Genomic DNA, 16,645 nt, shown 5'->3' on the forward strand with positions numbered 1-16,645 from the left:
ATATGAAAATATATGATAGTATAATAATATATGGACTAATACATAACAACGGTATAATAATATTCTATAAACATATATATGAATAAGTCATTATGATTTATATATACTTCATCAATATAATAATTAATAATGTTATATTGTTTATACTATATTATTATTACTAATAATATATATATTTGTGAAATTTAGATTTTATTATAAAAATAAAAATAATAAAACATAGAGGAAACATGTATATTATAATATATATATATGTAGAATATATATTCATCGCATTTTCTGTACCATATATATTATATATATATATATTTTTTTTTTTATTCATTTGATGTTTTTATTTTTATATACACATTTATAAGTGATATATAATACAAATTTTTTAAGTCTCCATTGTCTGTGGTAATTGTTAAGATTTATTTTCTTTTATATTTTCACAAATAATATAAAAACCAAAAATCGACACAAAATATAATAATTAAAATATTATAAATTTTTTTTTATATATACTTAAATTATATAAAAGAAATATAATGAGCATATAATTTATGAATCATATAAAAACAAATGTTATGAAAATATTTCTCAATTATTTTTATATAGTTCATATTATAAGAAAAGAAATGTTGAAAATACAGAAATATCTTCAAAGTTATAATACTATTACTAATTAGGTGATTCATAAAATTTCCTATAATATAAATATTTTAAAAATGTATATAATATAGAACAGAAAAATATATCTTTTATAATTCCTTTTCATTCAATTATAAATATTTTATAGGTTACACAGAAAGAAAGAAAAAAATAAAAAAGAAAAAGAAACATTTTCAATTAAATATTTTAAAAACTAATATACATTATTAAATATAATTAACTTTTCTTTTCATTTTTTTTTTTTTTTTTTTTTTTTGTTTTTTTTATTTCTTAAAATAGATTAAAAATATTAAAAAAAATAATAATAAATATAATATAACAGTAAAGTTATATATAAAAAAATATATGTAAATTAATTTTATTATTAAAAAAGTATAGAAATTTTTATATGGGTATTATTAAATAATATATACAGAGATATTATATTATATATAAGTAAATATATATATTTTAATATGAGCATGCCTTAATTTTTTTTTTTTTTTTAATTGCGCCTTAAAAAAAAATAAGAATAAAAAAAAAAAAAAAAAAAAAAAAAAAAATTTTAATTTTATACAATATATATAATAAAAAAAAATATTAAATACGGGGGATGACTAAAAAAATCTTTTTTACTTTAAGAAAAAAAACTGAATTTAAAAATAATATTATTTTAAAAAAAATATATTATAAAAATTTGTTTTATTATTCATATTATAGTATATATTAAAATATATAATAAAACAAAAAAAAAAAAAAAAAAAAAAAAAAAAGGGACTTTTAGAACAAATAACAAAATATTATATATATATATATATAAATAATTATATATTTATTATATAATATATATTTTTTTATTTTATATCTCTTGATTCTAAAAAATATATATTATATGTAGATATAGAAAATTAATATAGAGTTCTTTTTTTTTTTTCCTTTTTTTTGTTTTATTACATAAAATTCATATTATTAATAATAATTATATAAGTTTATCTTTTATGTAATTATAATTATTTGCATAACCAAGCCTGTGTATGATAAATATTGAATTATAAATAAATTTAAAGTATATCATATATTTATATATATAATATTTATTTAATTTTTTATGTAATAAGACCAAGAACCTTGGTATTTAACTTATTGTTATATTTTTTTGTATTTTACATATCAATATAAATGTATTGAAAATACTTTTTTTTTTTTTTTTTTTTTTTTTTTTTGATGTTTCATTTATATATATATAAATATTTAATAAACTATATAAAAATTAAGATATGAAAAATAAATAAATAACATTATTTGTAGAATTGTTCTTACACATATAGAAGAAAAGGGAAAATTAATATTATACATACATATATATAATATATATATAGATATATTTTTAATGTTCAGTTAACAAAGATCTTAAAAAATTGTTATCTTTTATTATTATTTTTTAAACATATATTTTGACTTATAAAAATAAAATAGATTATATACTATTTTTAAATGGATATATAAAAAAAAAAAAAAAAAAAGAAGAAAAACCGAAGAAGCTGAGAACAAATGATTTAATAATATCAATAAATAAATAACATATAATATTATAATTAAAAATAAAAATGGCAGGAACCTTAAATTTAAATGATTTAAAAGATGAAGCTATATTATATTATGAAAATGCTTTAAGTTATGTTTTTTCAAATTCTAGTGATGAAAATAAAAAGGAAATACCATTATGTGTTATATATCCGAATGAAACTATAAAAGTTGGTTTTCCAATATATTCTATAAAGAATATAAATAAAAATGAAAATGTTATGAATGAAGATGATAATAATAATAATAGATTTAATGAAGAACCATTAATTACATACGCATCAGAATCTAAATATTTATATCCTAAGAAAGTTAGGATATTTTATGGTTTACTATACTTATTAATATTTTTGGAAATCTTTGTTACCCTATATTTTAAAGGTAATAATAATATAAATTAACCAATCAAAAAAGAGAGCGAAAAAATGAAAAAAATAATGTATTTTGTTTGAATTGTATATGGAAGTATATCATATACAATATATTCACATATGAATATATACATATATATATATATATATTATATGCTTGTATTTTATTTTTGTAGATAATATAAATTATATTACTAGTGGAGAAATAAATTTAGGACAAAAAGTAATTTATACTTTGATGTGTGTATCTCATTTTTTAGTTATAATGTCAAAATTTAAAAAATGTAAATCTTATTTATTTGATATATATACATCATTAAGTTTATTTTTTTTTATATTATCTGTTTTAACAATTAATTGTTTTAGTAGTGCTTTCATTTCCATAATACAATTTTTTATTTTTTATTTACATCTCAAAATTAATTTTTATGTTATGCCTCAATCATGTGTTATTCCTCCATAAAAGAAAAAAAAAAAAAAAAAATTAATACAAATATGTTAATCTATATTTTATTTAATATGTTATTTTTAATATATATATTATATTTTAATTTTATTTTGTTTTTATAAATATATATACCTAAATTTGTATATATATATATATATATATATATATATATATATATATATATTTATTTATTTATTTATTTATTTATTTATCATTTTGAAATAACTACTTTTTGGTATATAAAAAATAAAAATTATACAAAAATTTATATAATATACCCCCGAAATATAAGACAAGAAAAATATATATATATATAAAGAAACATTATTATGTTAAGCATTATATGCTGCTTATATTTTCCTTGTCTAAAGAAAACTTTGGACACATAAATTAAACATATAGAATGAATTCAAGTGTTTAAATATATGTATGAATTAAAAAAAAATAAATTAGAAAAAGATATCGAAAAATATAAATAATTATAAGAATATGTAAAAATAATTTAATATATCTTAATATATCATAACTTATACGTAATATATATATATATATATATATATATATATTTATAATGTACTGGAATGAATATCCAGTACAAATTATATAATATATACACTTTCTTCTTGTTATGACAAAAAAAAAGAATTCTTAATATCTTTAAAGAAAAAACTATCATTATAATAATTTGATATTATAATATTAGATTTTTAAAAAAAATGTATTTGGGAAGCGTAAAAAATTTCGAAGACGAATTTTTATGTAAAGGGGAATATAAACAGGTCTATTTATCCCTAGAACAAAATGAGAACAATGAGGCTATAGAAATAGATATATGTTGTGATAATAATATTTATGATATTCTTCAATTTTGTAGAGAAAAATATGGTATATATGGTGAATATATTATTGATAGTTGTGGTAATGTAATACATTCGATAAAAGATATAATAGATGGTGATACCTTATATTTGAAAGAAAAGAAAGACGATATGAATTTCTTTTCAAAAATAAAAAATAATTTTATTGTAAATGATTATATAGTAGAAAAGAGAATAGGTTCTGGTGGATTTGGTATTGTATTTCAAGGTGTACATATACAAACAAAACAAAAGGTTGCATTAAAATTTATTCCAAAGAGTAATTTTTTAGATGTAACAGATGTACATAGAGTATTTATTGAAATTCAAACATTGAGAGGATTAATACATAATAATATTATTAAGATGTATGATGTAAATCATTTTCAGAATTATGTATGTTTAATAATGGAATATGCAATAAATGGTGATTTAAAAAATTATATTAAAAATAAGTTTAATGGATTTTTATCTGAAAAAGAAGCTCATGATTTATTTCTTCAAATTGTTAAAGGCGTATATTATTGTCATTCTAAACATATAGTACATCGAGATTTAAAATTAGAAAATATATTATTAGATGAAAAAATGACATGTAAAATAGCTGATTTTGGATTATCAGATTTTGTTAATGTAGATCAAAATATTAAAACAGAAGCAGGAACAAAAGCATATATAGCACCAGAAATAATTTTTAATCAAACAATTAATTATTCAGTTTTTAAATTAGATATATGGAGTTTAGGAATTTTATTATTTATTATGACACAAGGATTTGCACCTTTTCAATATATGGAAAAAGAACTCAAAAATTTTGAAAGTAATACACTTAATTATGCAAATGATATATCAGATGATTTGAAAGATTTAATATCATTAATGTTGAATGTTGATCCTAATAAAAGACCAATCATAGTAGAGATACTAAATCATAGGTGGTTTGAAAATTATAAGGAATCATAATGTAAACCTTAAAAAAAGAAAAAAAAAAAAAATTAATAACTAATATGTTATAAATAAAATGAATAAAATAAAATAAAATAAAATAAATAGCATATAGTATATATTAAAATGATTTATTTATACTAAAAAAAAAAAAAAAAAAAAAAAAAAAAATATGATACAGAAAAAGAAAAAAACAATATACATATATAATATTTAAAAAAATAATTCCATTTAAATATTGCCATTTTTATTACCTTCCCATACATAATAACTACAATTTTTACATTAAAAATAAATATATCTTTATATATATGTTTCTCTTTTTATAGTTGAGAATATATCAAATTAATTTTCTTGTGGTTATATTCTCTCCACACATCATACAACAAATGTATTATTTTAAACTTTCTTTTCTTCATATATCTTGTTTTTAATATATTTTCTCCAAGAGGATATTGATCTCTTGTAGTATTAAGTGGTGTATACAAAAAAACCGCATATTTTTCATTCTTATATTCGAAATATATATCAACTAGAAACCCTTCAAAATCAATTAATTTTTTAACATATTCAAATGTAGGAATATTTTCATTTTGTATATGGTTGTTATCAGATGATAATTTTTGGGATGGCAAATAAACAGCTTGTAAATTCTCATTTAACAATTTTTCATCTATATCCATGTCATTACCTTTTGATACTTTCATATTATTATGAACTCCTTTAGATAATAATTCTTCATTTTCTTTATTCAATGTATTTACAATTTCATTTGCAAATGCGTGAGGATATTCACATATTTGCAAATCCCAGTAATATTCCCTTAAATTATTAAAAATCTTTAGAACATTATGAGATTCCAAAATAGAGGAATCAACTATATTCATATATGAAAGAGAAGAATATAAAAGAGCACATCTAGGGTCATATATTTTGTCAAAATTTATTATTTGTAATACAAATTTCCAAAATTTACTATCAAAAAATTTATTCACACAATAACACCATAAGATGTCAGAAAGTTCTAAGTGACAAAATTGATGTATTCTCTGTAATATTTCATATTGTAAGGAACTTAAAAGTGAATAAGAGGAATAAAAATAAAATGTTCCATATGTATAAGCTATTTTTGATATATGTTGTGGTGAAAGATCATACAATTTGTTTAATAAACATGATTGTAATAGAAAATGTAATTCTTTACTACCACATCTAACTAAGGCATATGAATAACATATATTAGCTAAATCTTCTGATGTAAAAAAATTTAAAAAGTTACGATTTCGAAATGATGTACTATTTTCTCCATTTTGATAATCCTTCTTATTATTATCGTATTCGTTATAATTTTTATTATCACTTTTATTATTATTTTTATGTCTCTTTCTATTCTTCCTATTTTCATCCTTTTCTTCCCAATCTAATAAATACTTTTCAACTGCATCATGAAAATCAGTATTTACATTTCCTTCATTATCTATTGTTCTACCAATAGTAGTTGATATTCCCAGCAAACTATTCGATAATTGTTTAGGTGTCATGTTTTGAAAAACTTCTAATGCTTTATTTTTTAATTCTACATATATATTTTGATCGAATTCTATTTGTTCTCTTCTTTTATTCTCTACAGTACTATAAGCCCATATTAGCATACTAATAGTTGAACTACTAAAATTCTTTATGTTTTTTAAAATTACTTGTTCACTATATTTTAATAATAAAGGAAAATCTTTAAAATATTTTGCATTTGTCCATAAGGCATTTAATAAAATGGATAAAGGAACCGTTATTATGCTGTTGTCTTGTAATTCATAAGGTAATTCATTCTTATCATTTGTGTGCTTTTTATCACATCTTATTTCTCCATCCGAATGAATATGTTTATAACCATTTTGTTTTGAAAATATTTGTAAAATTGACTTTAAAAGATCATTCATTAATAATTTATCAGATGCATTAATATTTTGTGAATACAAGTAAAATAATTTAAAAATTTGTACTTGAGTAAAATTATTATATCTTTTATATATTTCATTTTTACATTCTTTAAAAAATTGTATATGTTTATAATTATTATTGCTTACATATTCTAAAATTTTTATAAAATTATTATTGTTCATATTTTTCACCTTATTTTGTATCATATGTATATACATGTCTATAAATTCTTTATTACTACAATTATTATGGTTGGATGATATAAAATGGTGATTCCTTTTTTTATTTGAATTGTTTAGATATATATATCCTAATCTGACTAAATATTTTTCATCAAGATATTTCAAATTCTCCATAAGTTTATTTATAACTAATGAAGATAAATCTTTAATAGGATATATATTTATTCTTTTTATGATATACCAAAAATTAATAATATCAATACATGGAAAAAAATATATCTTCTTATACACTGTATTTAATATAGAACAATATAATTTTTCATATTTCTTATTCTTAAGGAAAAAAGAAGAAACATATTCTTTCCAACATTTTTCTTTAATATTTAAGTCTTCTATATATATTATATAATCATAATATATTTTTATTAATATTTTTATATTGAACTTATTTATATCAATATTAAAAATATGGTTATCTTCTTTTGTGTTATTTTCTTTGGTGTCAGGATAATTTTCACTTGTCACATAAGTGTTAGGATTATTATTTTCTTTATCATTTATACTGTTAATAACTTTATTTTCATTAATAAATTTATATATCGTGTCATTTTTTCTTTCTCCTTTATTAACCATATTGGTGTATATGTTTTCCAAAATATTTTTATCACCATGATAAGATGTATTAATAATCATATCCTCATTACATTTTGTATTATTGGTAATACAAGGACTATTCATATTGTTATTTTCTTTTGCATCATTTTTATTATTATTTATATTATATATATCATTCCTTTCGAGATTCATTTCATTTGCTTGTTCGCCCATATCATTATTAAAACATTGAATATTCTCAAAAAATATCTCATCATTACATTCATGATCCAAACTTTTTATTTTGTCTGAATAATCTTTTAAATTTTTATTCATATATTGTGTAAAAGTATAATATATAAAATTTGGATTTTCAAGTTTCAAAATTTCTGAGTGTTCATAATAACGAACAAAGTTATAAAATATTATTTCATATATTTTGAATAATAAAAATATATATTCATGACTTTTTAGTTCATTCAAGTTTTTCTCAAAATGGTGTATGAGGTCCTCTATATTGTTTGTAAAAAGTATGTGTTTTAATTTCTTGTCATTATCAAATTTAATGTAATCACTTAATAACAATGATTGTTCTTTATCACTTACATTTTTATTTAAACCATCGTAAGGAAAATTTTCCTCAATTGTATAATCATATTCATAGATACTTTTTAAAGTTGAATAGCTACGACATTTTATACTAATTAACTTTTTTAAAAAATCACTTGATAAAAATATTTTCCTATAAATATTATTATGAACTAAAAAACACCGTTTCGCTAAAAATAAATACATAATAATATTTAAACATATATAATGTAATATATTATATTAAATTATATATGTTTGTGTTGGTATCTTATTTTAAAATGAAGAAGAAATGAACAAAATTAATAAAAACATTTACATTTATCTATAATTATAAAATATATAATTTATTATTATTATTATTATTATTATTATTATTATGTATGATTTAATTATAATATAACAAATGTTTAAATGAAAACTATACTTTTTTTTTATATAATAAATTAGTGGAATTTTTTTTTTTTTTTATATATATTCGATGCCTTCTACACATAATCCATAAAATATATATTTTTTACATTATACGTGATATTGAAAAAAGATATTTTCTATTTTTTTTTTTTTTTTTAATTGCATTATATTAACAACTAGAAAAAGCAATTTATTTAAAGAAGAAAAAAAAAAAAAAAAAAAAAAAAAAAACCAAGGAAATAGATACGTATATGAAATAAATATAGATATATTATTTTATATATGTTGATATTATAATCCTTCCATATTACATTTTATTTCAAAATGTATGATATATTATATATTATGAATAAAAATATATATATTTCTCTTCATTTTTAAAACGTGTATTTTACTAATAATATTATTTTTATAGATTCATTAATCAATGTGTAATGAATCATGGTATTATTATATAAATATATAAATCAACATTATATTATTTATTAGAAATACATATTTATTATTATTTTTTTTAATAAGAATATTCCAAAGATTGAACGTGCCAAAAAAATAGAAATAAAGGAAAACAATAAATCATTTAAAAAACGATTAATTGATTGATTGATTGATTGATTGATTATTTTATATAAAAATTTACAATATAAAGGTATACTTTTATATTAGTTGGTTCTTATAAAAATTCATATTAATGAATAGATATTTTCAACAAGAAATATTAGTAACTTGAATATTATTACGTTTTTTTTCCATTTAAAATTTTTCATATAATTTATTTAGTAAATAAAAATTATGTATATATTATAAAATAATATATTATAATATAACATAGTTATGATTTTAAAGGAAATAACTAAAAAGTAAAAAGAAAATAAGATTAATTCATATATATATTCAAATGAATAATGTAAATAAATATTTTCAAATAGATTATTTTTATTTTGTATTCATATTTTCCTATTTACCTTTTTGCACCTTCACACCTTAAAAAAATACATACGGTATTTTATTTTATTATTATTATTTTATTTTTTTTTTTTGGTATTACACATATATGTGCACATATATAATCAATATGGTACAAAATTATACAATATAATATAAATAAAAGAAAAACAAAAAAAAAATGTATTTAATGTATATAATATATTTTTATATAAATATGAAATGTCCATTTAATATAATTTTTCTTTATTTTTCTTTATTTTTCTTTATTTTTCTTTATTTTTCTTTATTTTTCTTTATTTTTCTTTATTTTTCTTTATTTTTCTTTATTTTTCTTTATTTTTCTTTATTTTTCTTTATTTTATTTTTTTTTCTTATTTGTTATTTGATTTTTGTTCTTTGTCATTTGTTATCTGTTATTTGTTATTTTCTTTTTTTAGTTATTTCTCTTTCTCTCAATATATCTTAATTTTTTTTTTTTTTTTTTATTAACCCTTCATAATATTTAATATTATTTTAAATGGCTGTTTAGAATTTTTTTTTTTTTTTTTTTTTTTTTTTTTTTTTTTTTTTTTTTTTTTTGTTTACCTATTAGCTCAATTTGTTTTTAACATTTTTTTTTCGTGAAGATTTATATTTTCACTTTTCCTTTTATTTTTTTTATAATAATTATGAACACTATATAAAGTATATTTTTCAAATGATAAATAAATTTTAAACATATAAAAATTGTAAATATCATTTTAAAGTTATAAATATTTATAATTTATTGTTTTGTTGTTAATTTATGGAAAAATATTCAAACAGTTCTGATCCAAGAACAGCGATTTTATCAGAACAAAATATTAACACCACAGTAAGAGTATGTAAAATAAAATAAATCATTATATATATATATATATATATATATAATATTAAAAGGTGCCTATTTTATGCATGTGATAGTCTAATGTGTTACATGATTATATAATTTTTATTTTATTAATTAATGTATTATTGTCTTTTCTGGTGTATTTTATTTATACATTAATGTATTCCTTATATATATATTTCTTTAGATGAAAGAAAACGTAAATAATCAAGGAGATAATAAAAACATCCATGAACAAAATAAATATGTGGATTATAATATGTATGAACAACCAGAGAATATGAATTTAATAGACCCAAATAACTACGGGGCCAATTTAAATAATTTTAGAAATGGAGAAATAAATACACCTTCCATTAACTTATATAATGGAGAAGGCTATATGAATGCTAATAATGATTTAATGAGTAAACCACATGGTTCCCTTAATCTTGCATCTATACCAACAAGTGATTTTGAATATTATGAATATGTAAATGGACCAATAAATCCCAATGAAGAAGGGTATTATTATAATAAATTTCCAATGAATAATAATTTATCTATTCCTAAGAATGATAATGTAATAAATGGTATGAATGATAATATGTATAATATGATGTACAATATGGATGATAATTTAAATAAACCATATCTACATGTAAATGATGAATATATTAAAAAGGAAATGAACAATTATAAAGAAATAAATAATTTACATAATATGTATGAATATATAAATAATAATAATAATAATATTAATTTAATAAACCCACAATATATGATGGAAAATTATCATTCTGATTTATATAACAATTTACATAATGTTCCATTCAATCCACAAATGTATATGAATAATTTTCATAATAATGAAAATAATAATAATAATAATGTACCATTAGATATATACCCTAATGAATCATTTGATAAAAATTCACATGAATTAGATAATAGAGAAAAAAAATTTTCTAAACTGAAACAAATAAATATGAACAAAAATAATTTACCTAATATAGATCAACTTCAAGCTATTGTATGTTTACAAAAACTTGAAGAAATTCCAAGTCCTTTTTTAAATATTAGTGAAATAAAATATTCGGTCAGTGCTTATTTTAACTCTTATGATGATATAATAGAAAAATATCAATCCAAATTTTATAATTGTAAATTAAATCAATCAATATCATCTTATGCTGATTGTGATTTACAAAATGAAATCATTAGTTTACCATTCAATAATGAAGAATTTATTTATTTAAAAGTTATCGAATCATCTATATATAAAACGGAAGTAATAGGAAGATTACAATTAAAAGTTAAATCCTTATCTCAGGAATATCCTTTACGCATTCCAATTATTGGAGATGATGGAAATTCCAAAGGATTTCTTATAATGAACTTTTTTATAACTTCATCTTATTATAATCTAAAAAATGATATATTAACAGATAACCCAACATTACAAAATAAAACTAAATCAGCAAGACTAAGAAGAAGAAATCAAGGATTTCATTTTTTTGAAAATTTTACCAAATGGTGTTGTGAAATATCGGATCATAATTTAAATTAAGGATTAAAAATATAATGTCTCATGAAATGAGTATAAATGTGATAGATATATCAAATTGATATTATATATATATATATATATATATGAATAATTCACAATATTATAAATGAATAAAAGAAGAACACATAAATGGATGCATATATAAATTATTATATTCTTTAATTGTTTGTATTACTATGTTACTACATGATAATATATAATTGGAATATATGCATCATGTGTGTAACATATGTTTAAAAAAAAAAAAAGAAGATATATATAAAATTTTAAAATAAAATTTAAAGTAGAAGGATATATTGTGATAAACTCACGTTGTATTGTTATTCTTATATTATGTTAAACCAATGTTATATTGTTATTCTTATATTATGTTTTATATTTATATTATTAATGTATACTTTTGAGTTATAATTTATTTATTATATATATATATATATTTTTTTTTTTTTTTTCTTAATTTGTCATATTTGCATTATCGACAATCAGGCATTTAAAATTATTTTATTAAAAAATAATTAAATTATAAATATAAATTGTAAATAAATAAATACGAAAAAAAAAAAAAAAAAAAAAAAAAAAAAATGTATCCTTCAGGTAGGTGTTCTGTATTTCACATTTCGAGAAACTAAAATAAATGTATAATTATATATTACAAGGAATGGTAATATTTTTTTTTTATAGTATCTATATAATATATATATATGTATTAATCTTAAATTACTAATATTTCAAAAATAATAATTAATTAATATAAAAATTCATAAGATTGAATTTGTTGTTATTATAAAAGTTTAAATATGTTATATTTTTTTAATGTTGAAAATAAATTTATTTTTTATTTCTTCATTAAAAATGACATTATTAAAAAAAAAAAATATATAAAATAATATGTATAACTATTTCATATAAAAATACTATTGAATTAAAATTGTAATAATAAGCCTTAAATATAAGTATATATAATATAATATAATGTAATATGTTTTGGTAAGAATTAACTTCTAAATAATCCTTATCTCATCACTAATATATTTATGTAAATAAATTTATATATATGTATAATTATGTATATATACTATTTCTTTTTTTTTTTTTCCTAATTCAAAACAAAATATATGAATTTAATATACAACATTTATATAATAACAATTATGCTGGTGTAGGTTTGAAATTGGGTATACTGGTGACCAAAATTTTTAAAATAATAATATTTAATATATTTAACATATTATATATATATATATATTTCGAAATAATATATTAATTAGAGATTTTGGAAAAAAAAAAGTAAAAGAAAAAAAAAATATATAAAATATTAAGTATATATATAAATAAATATAAATAATTGTACTTAAAAAAAAAAAAGGGGTGGGGGAGAGGAAAACAAGAATTATTCTTTGGTTTCCCATTTCCAAACTTTTGCATTACCAGCTAAAAAAAAAAAAAAAAAAAAAAAATATATATATATATATAAATGGATATTTATATGTATGCCTATATAATAATTGACACATATAAACATATAAAACTTTCAAATATATATAACTATATATAAAGGAGCACTTGCAATATATGCAAACATACAAATATGTATATATATATATATATATATATATATATATATATATATATTTATTTATTTATTTATTTATTTATTTATATTTATTTACCATTGGAAAAGATGACAATGAAATATGGTCCAGATAAAGATATAATAAAATCTGGATCATTCAAATTAAATTTCAAGGATGCAGAATCTCTGTCCTTTAAATAACCAAATGGATTAAATTCGGGTAATGAAAAAGTATATAAGGCTTTATTAGATCCATAAATTAGTATGGGTACATTTTGATGATTGGTTAATCCAGCCATACAATATATAGGTAAGGTATTCATTTCAAAGTGTCCTTCTCCCATAAGACTATAAGCTAGAATTTTCCCTTCACTCATTGCTGTAATAATATTTGCTTCATATTGTATAACTGAAACAACATTACCATATTTACATTTAAAATTATTGACAATTTCTAAATTTAATAAATTAATGATAGTAATACTATCTCCACATACCCATAAATTTCTATTATATTTATTATCTTCAGTATTGTTATTATTTATATTTGTAGCAGCTTTAGGGGAAATAACTTCAATCATTTTATAAATTTTTGTTTTTGTTTCTATAGTTTTAATAGCTACAAAGCTTGAACATGTTTCATCATATTTCCAAAATTTTACTTCACCATTTATACATGATGATATAATAATACCATCAATACAAACAATACTATATATAGAATCTGTATGGGCATAAAGTGTAGATGCATCTGAAGAAGGTAGATGCATAATTTTTATTAAACCATTATCTAACCCCGCAAATATACATTCTTCTGCATATAATAATGATAATACTCTCTTCTTTTTTTTTTTCTGTTTAGATTTATTATTATATTTTTGTTTCTCATCACCATAACTTTCCTCTTCTGGGGTTAATTCAAATTCAATTTTCTTTAAATGTTTTATATCTATCTCTTTAGTACCCTCCCCTGGTACGAAAATCCACACATTAATTGTATAAGGTGCTATAGCAGTAAATAAATATATTTCATTATTTGGTCCATGAACTATTATTGCACTATCGATGTATGATCTTTGTAAAAAAAATGTGTCGACTAATTTTAAATGGTGTAAATTTCTAAAAAAAAATGTACGTTTTATAAAAAATTGGAAAAAGGAATAAAAAAAAAAAAAAAAATTATATATTTTTAAAAACATACACATTAAAAATGAATGGTACAGAAAAACGAAAACAAAACAACAAAAAAAAAAAATTAATATAAATATATAAATAAATAAAAATATATATTTTTATACAATATATATTCATTTTATTTATGATTCAAGTGAAACGAAAAAAAAATAATATGTGGGAAAAAAAAAAATTCAATCCGAAAATAAACATTATTCTCATATACATATATTAAATGTGTAATATAATATATGTTTATATTTTATAGGATCGAATTCCCATAATTGAAGAAAAAAAAAAAAATAATAAATAAAATAAAATAAAATAATAAAAAAAAAAAATTACATATATTTTCTCTATAACCATTCCATATTCTTTTTACTCTTTAGTTTTTACTTATTTTATTATTATTTTTTTTTTTTTTCAACAAATTTTTCCATTTTCCTTTTTTAATTTTATATGGTTAATTTTTTTCTTTTTTTTTTTTTTTTTTATTATTTTATTTTATTTTATATTATTTCATTTTTTTTCTGATCTTTTTTCTTTTTCATTAATTTTTTTTTTTTTTTTTTTTCTCTTTTTCCTTTAATTTTTTCTATTATTTTTCACTTCACAAATATATATACATATGCACACGACATTTGTTATGTATGTATAACTATATATGTATATAAAAATGTATATGTCTAATATATATATATATATATGTAAATGTATTATTTTTTTATTTTAAATGTATTCATATAATTTACTTGCAATCATTTATAAAACGGCATGCTCCTGAAGTAGAAAAAAAAAAGAAATTTTTATAATAAATTACAAAATAAAATAAAAAATATATATAAATAAATAAATAAATATATATATATATATATATAATGAACATATTATAATTCGTTTTCTTCTCTCATAAATGTAACGATATAAACTTTTAACCTCTTAATGTATAATGTGGACAAAAAATTATGGACTTATCTTTATTAGGTCCTTTTTTGGGGTAGTAAGATCTCCGATTATTGTTATTCTGTGTTTTACTATTACTGTCAGATCCTATATGAATGTTGTAAATATATTACAGTTTAAATAATGACATTATAAATATAAATATATATATATATATATATATTTATATGTTTATATTATAGGTACTACAATTATATATTATACATTTGTGTATTATCCTTACCATTTGCATATCTGTACTGAGATTTATACCCATCTCTAACATAATTACCTCTCATATTTTTGACCTATAATAATAATAACATATGATTAAAAAATTAAAAAATTTTGTTCTTTGCTTTTTTGGGGGTTGATTATAATATGCTTATATTAATATTACAACATTATTTGTACAATTCATAAAGATTTCATATATTACATATGGATATTACAAAATATATATATATATTATTATTATTAAGATATGTACATAATTATAAATTTAATTTCTTCTGTATTTTTTTTTAATTCTTACATTATAAATTGCTATATATAATTTTATATATTAATATATTCCTTTATTCTAATTATATATTATACGTATATAATATTATTTTATAATAGTTTTTGTTTTCTTTTTTAACATAAATAAAAACAAATTATATCATATATAATAAAATATATATAATTATATGATTATGTACAGTTTATTATATAAATATATGTTCTATTTTTACAAATATTCAAATGTATATATAAATATAAAAGTTCTTTTATTTATTCATATATATATAAAACTTTTATTTTTTTATTTATAAATTGTTACATTTAATTTTTAAAGGATTTTATTTTTATTTTATTTTAATTTTTTTTTTTTTTTTCTATTTATATAAATAATAATTATAATAGATATTATTTTATATATGTATTAAATATGGAAAAACATGAAATATTTGTTTTATAATAAAAATATATATTTTTTTATTATCATACATATTTATAAAATAATAATTATATGTATTATATATAATAATAATA

At 17.6% G+C, this 16,645-nt stretch overlaps 5 protein-coding genes across 5 annotated transcripts; 3 read left to right on the forward strand and 2 right to left on the reverse strand.

Annotated features, from left to right (window-relative positions):
- Positions 1–2,240: 2,240 nt before the first annotated feature.
- On the forward strand, positions 2,241–3,051 carry PADL01_1313900 (conserved Plasmodium protein, unknown function; the record flags this gene model as incomplete). The annotated part of the gene is made up of 2 exons (XM_028683674.1): positions 2,241–2,598; positions 2,765–3,051. 2 exons carry the CDS (start codon positions 2,241–2,243, stop codon positions 3,049–3,051), a joined length of 645 nt encoding a protein of 214 aa, XP_028539828.1.
- A 701-nt stretch (positions 3,052–3,752) lies between these two features.
- On the forward strand, positions 3,753–4,856 carry PADL01_1314000 (serine/threonine protein kinase; the record flags this gene model as incomplete). The annotated part of the gene is made up of 1 exon (XM_028683675.1): positions 3,753–4,856. One exon carries the CDS (start codon positions 3,753–3,755, stop codon positions 4,854–4,856), a length of 1,104 nt encoding a protein of 367 aa, XP_028539829.1.
- A 305-nt stretch (positions 4,857–5,161) lies between these two features.
- PADL01_1314100 (conserved Plasmodium protein, unknown function) lies at positions 5,162–8,347 on the reverse strand (the record flags this gene model as incomplete). The annotated part of the gene is made up of 1 exon (XM_028683676.1): positions 5,162–8,347. One exon carries the CDS (start codon positions 8,345–8,347, stop codon positions 5,162–5,164), a length of 3,186 nt encoding a protein of 1,061 aa, XP_028539830.1.
- Positions 8,348–10,286: 1,939 nt separating this feature from the next.
- PADL01_1314200 (conserved Plasmodium protein, unknown function) lies at positions 10,287–11,919 on the forward strand (the record flags this gene model as incomplete). Its single annotated transcript, XM_028683677.1, has 2 exons — positions 10,287–10,361; positions 10,558–11,919. The coding sequence occupies 2 exons, from the start codon at positions 10,287–10,289 to the stop codon at positions 11,917–11,919; spliced, it is 1,437 nt and encodes a 478-aa protein (XP_028539831.1).
- Positions 11,920–13,309: 1,390 nt separating this feature from the next.
- Positions 13,310–15,906, reverse strand: PADL01_1314300 (zinc finger (CCCH type) protein, putative; the record flags this gene model as incomplete). The annotated part of the gene is made up of 5 exons (XM_028683678.1): positions 13,310–13,350; positions 13,590–14,611; positions 15,418–15,445; positions 15,602–15,715; positions 15,852–15,906. The coding sequence occupies 5 exons, from the start codon at positions 15,904–15,906 to the stop codon at positions 13,310–13,312; spliced, it is 1,260 nt and encodes a 419-aa protein (XP_028539832.1).
- Between the last annotated feature and the right edge of the window lie 739 nt (positions 15,907–16,645).

Source organism: Plasmodium sp. gorilla clade G2 (assembly GCF_900097015.1).
Source record: "Plasmodium sp. gorilla clade G2 genome assembly, chromosome: 13".
In the NCBI taxonomy this organism is placed as follows: domain Eukaryota; phylum Apicomplexa; class Aconoidasida; order Haemosporida; family Plasmodiidae; genus Plasmodium; species Plasmodium adleri (nom. inval.).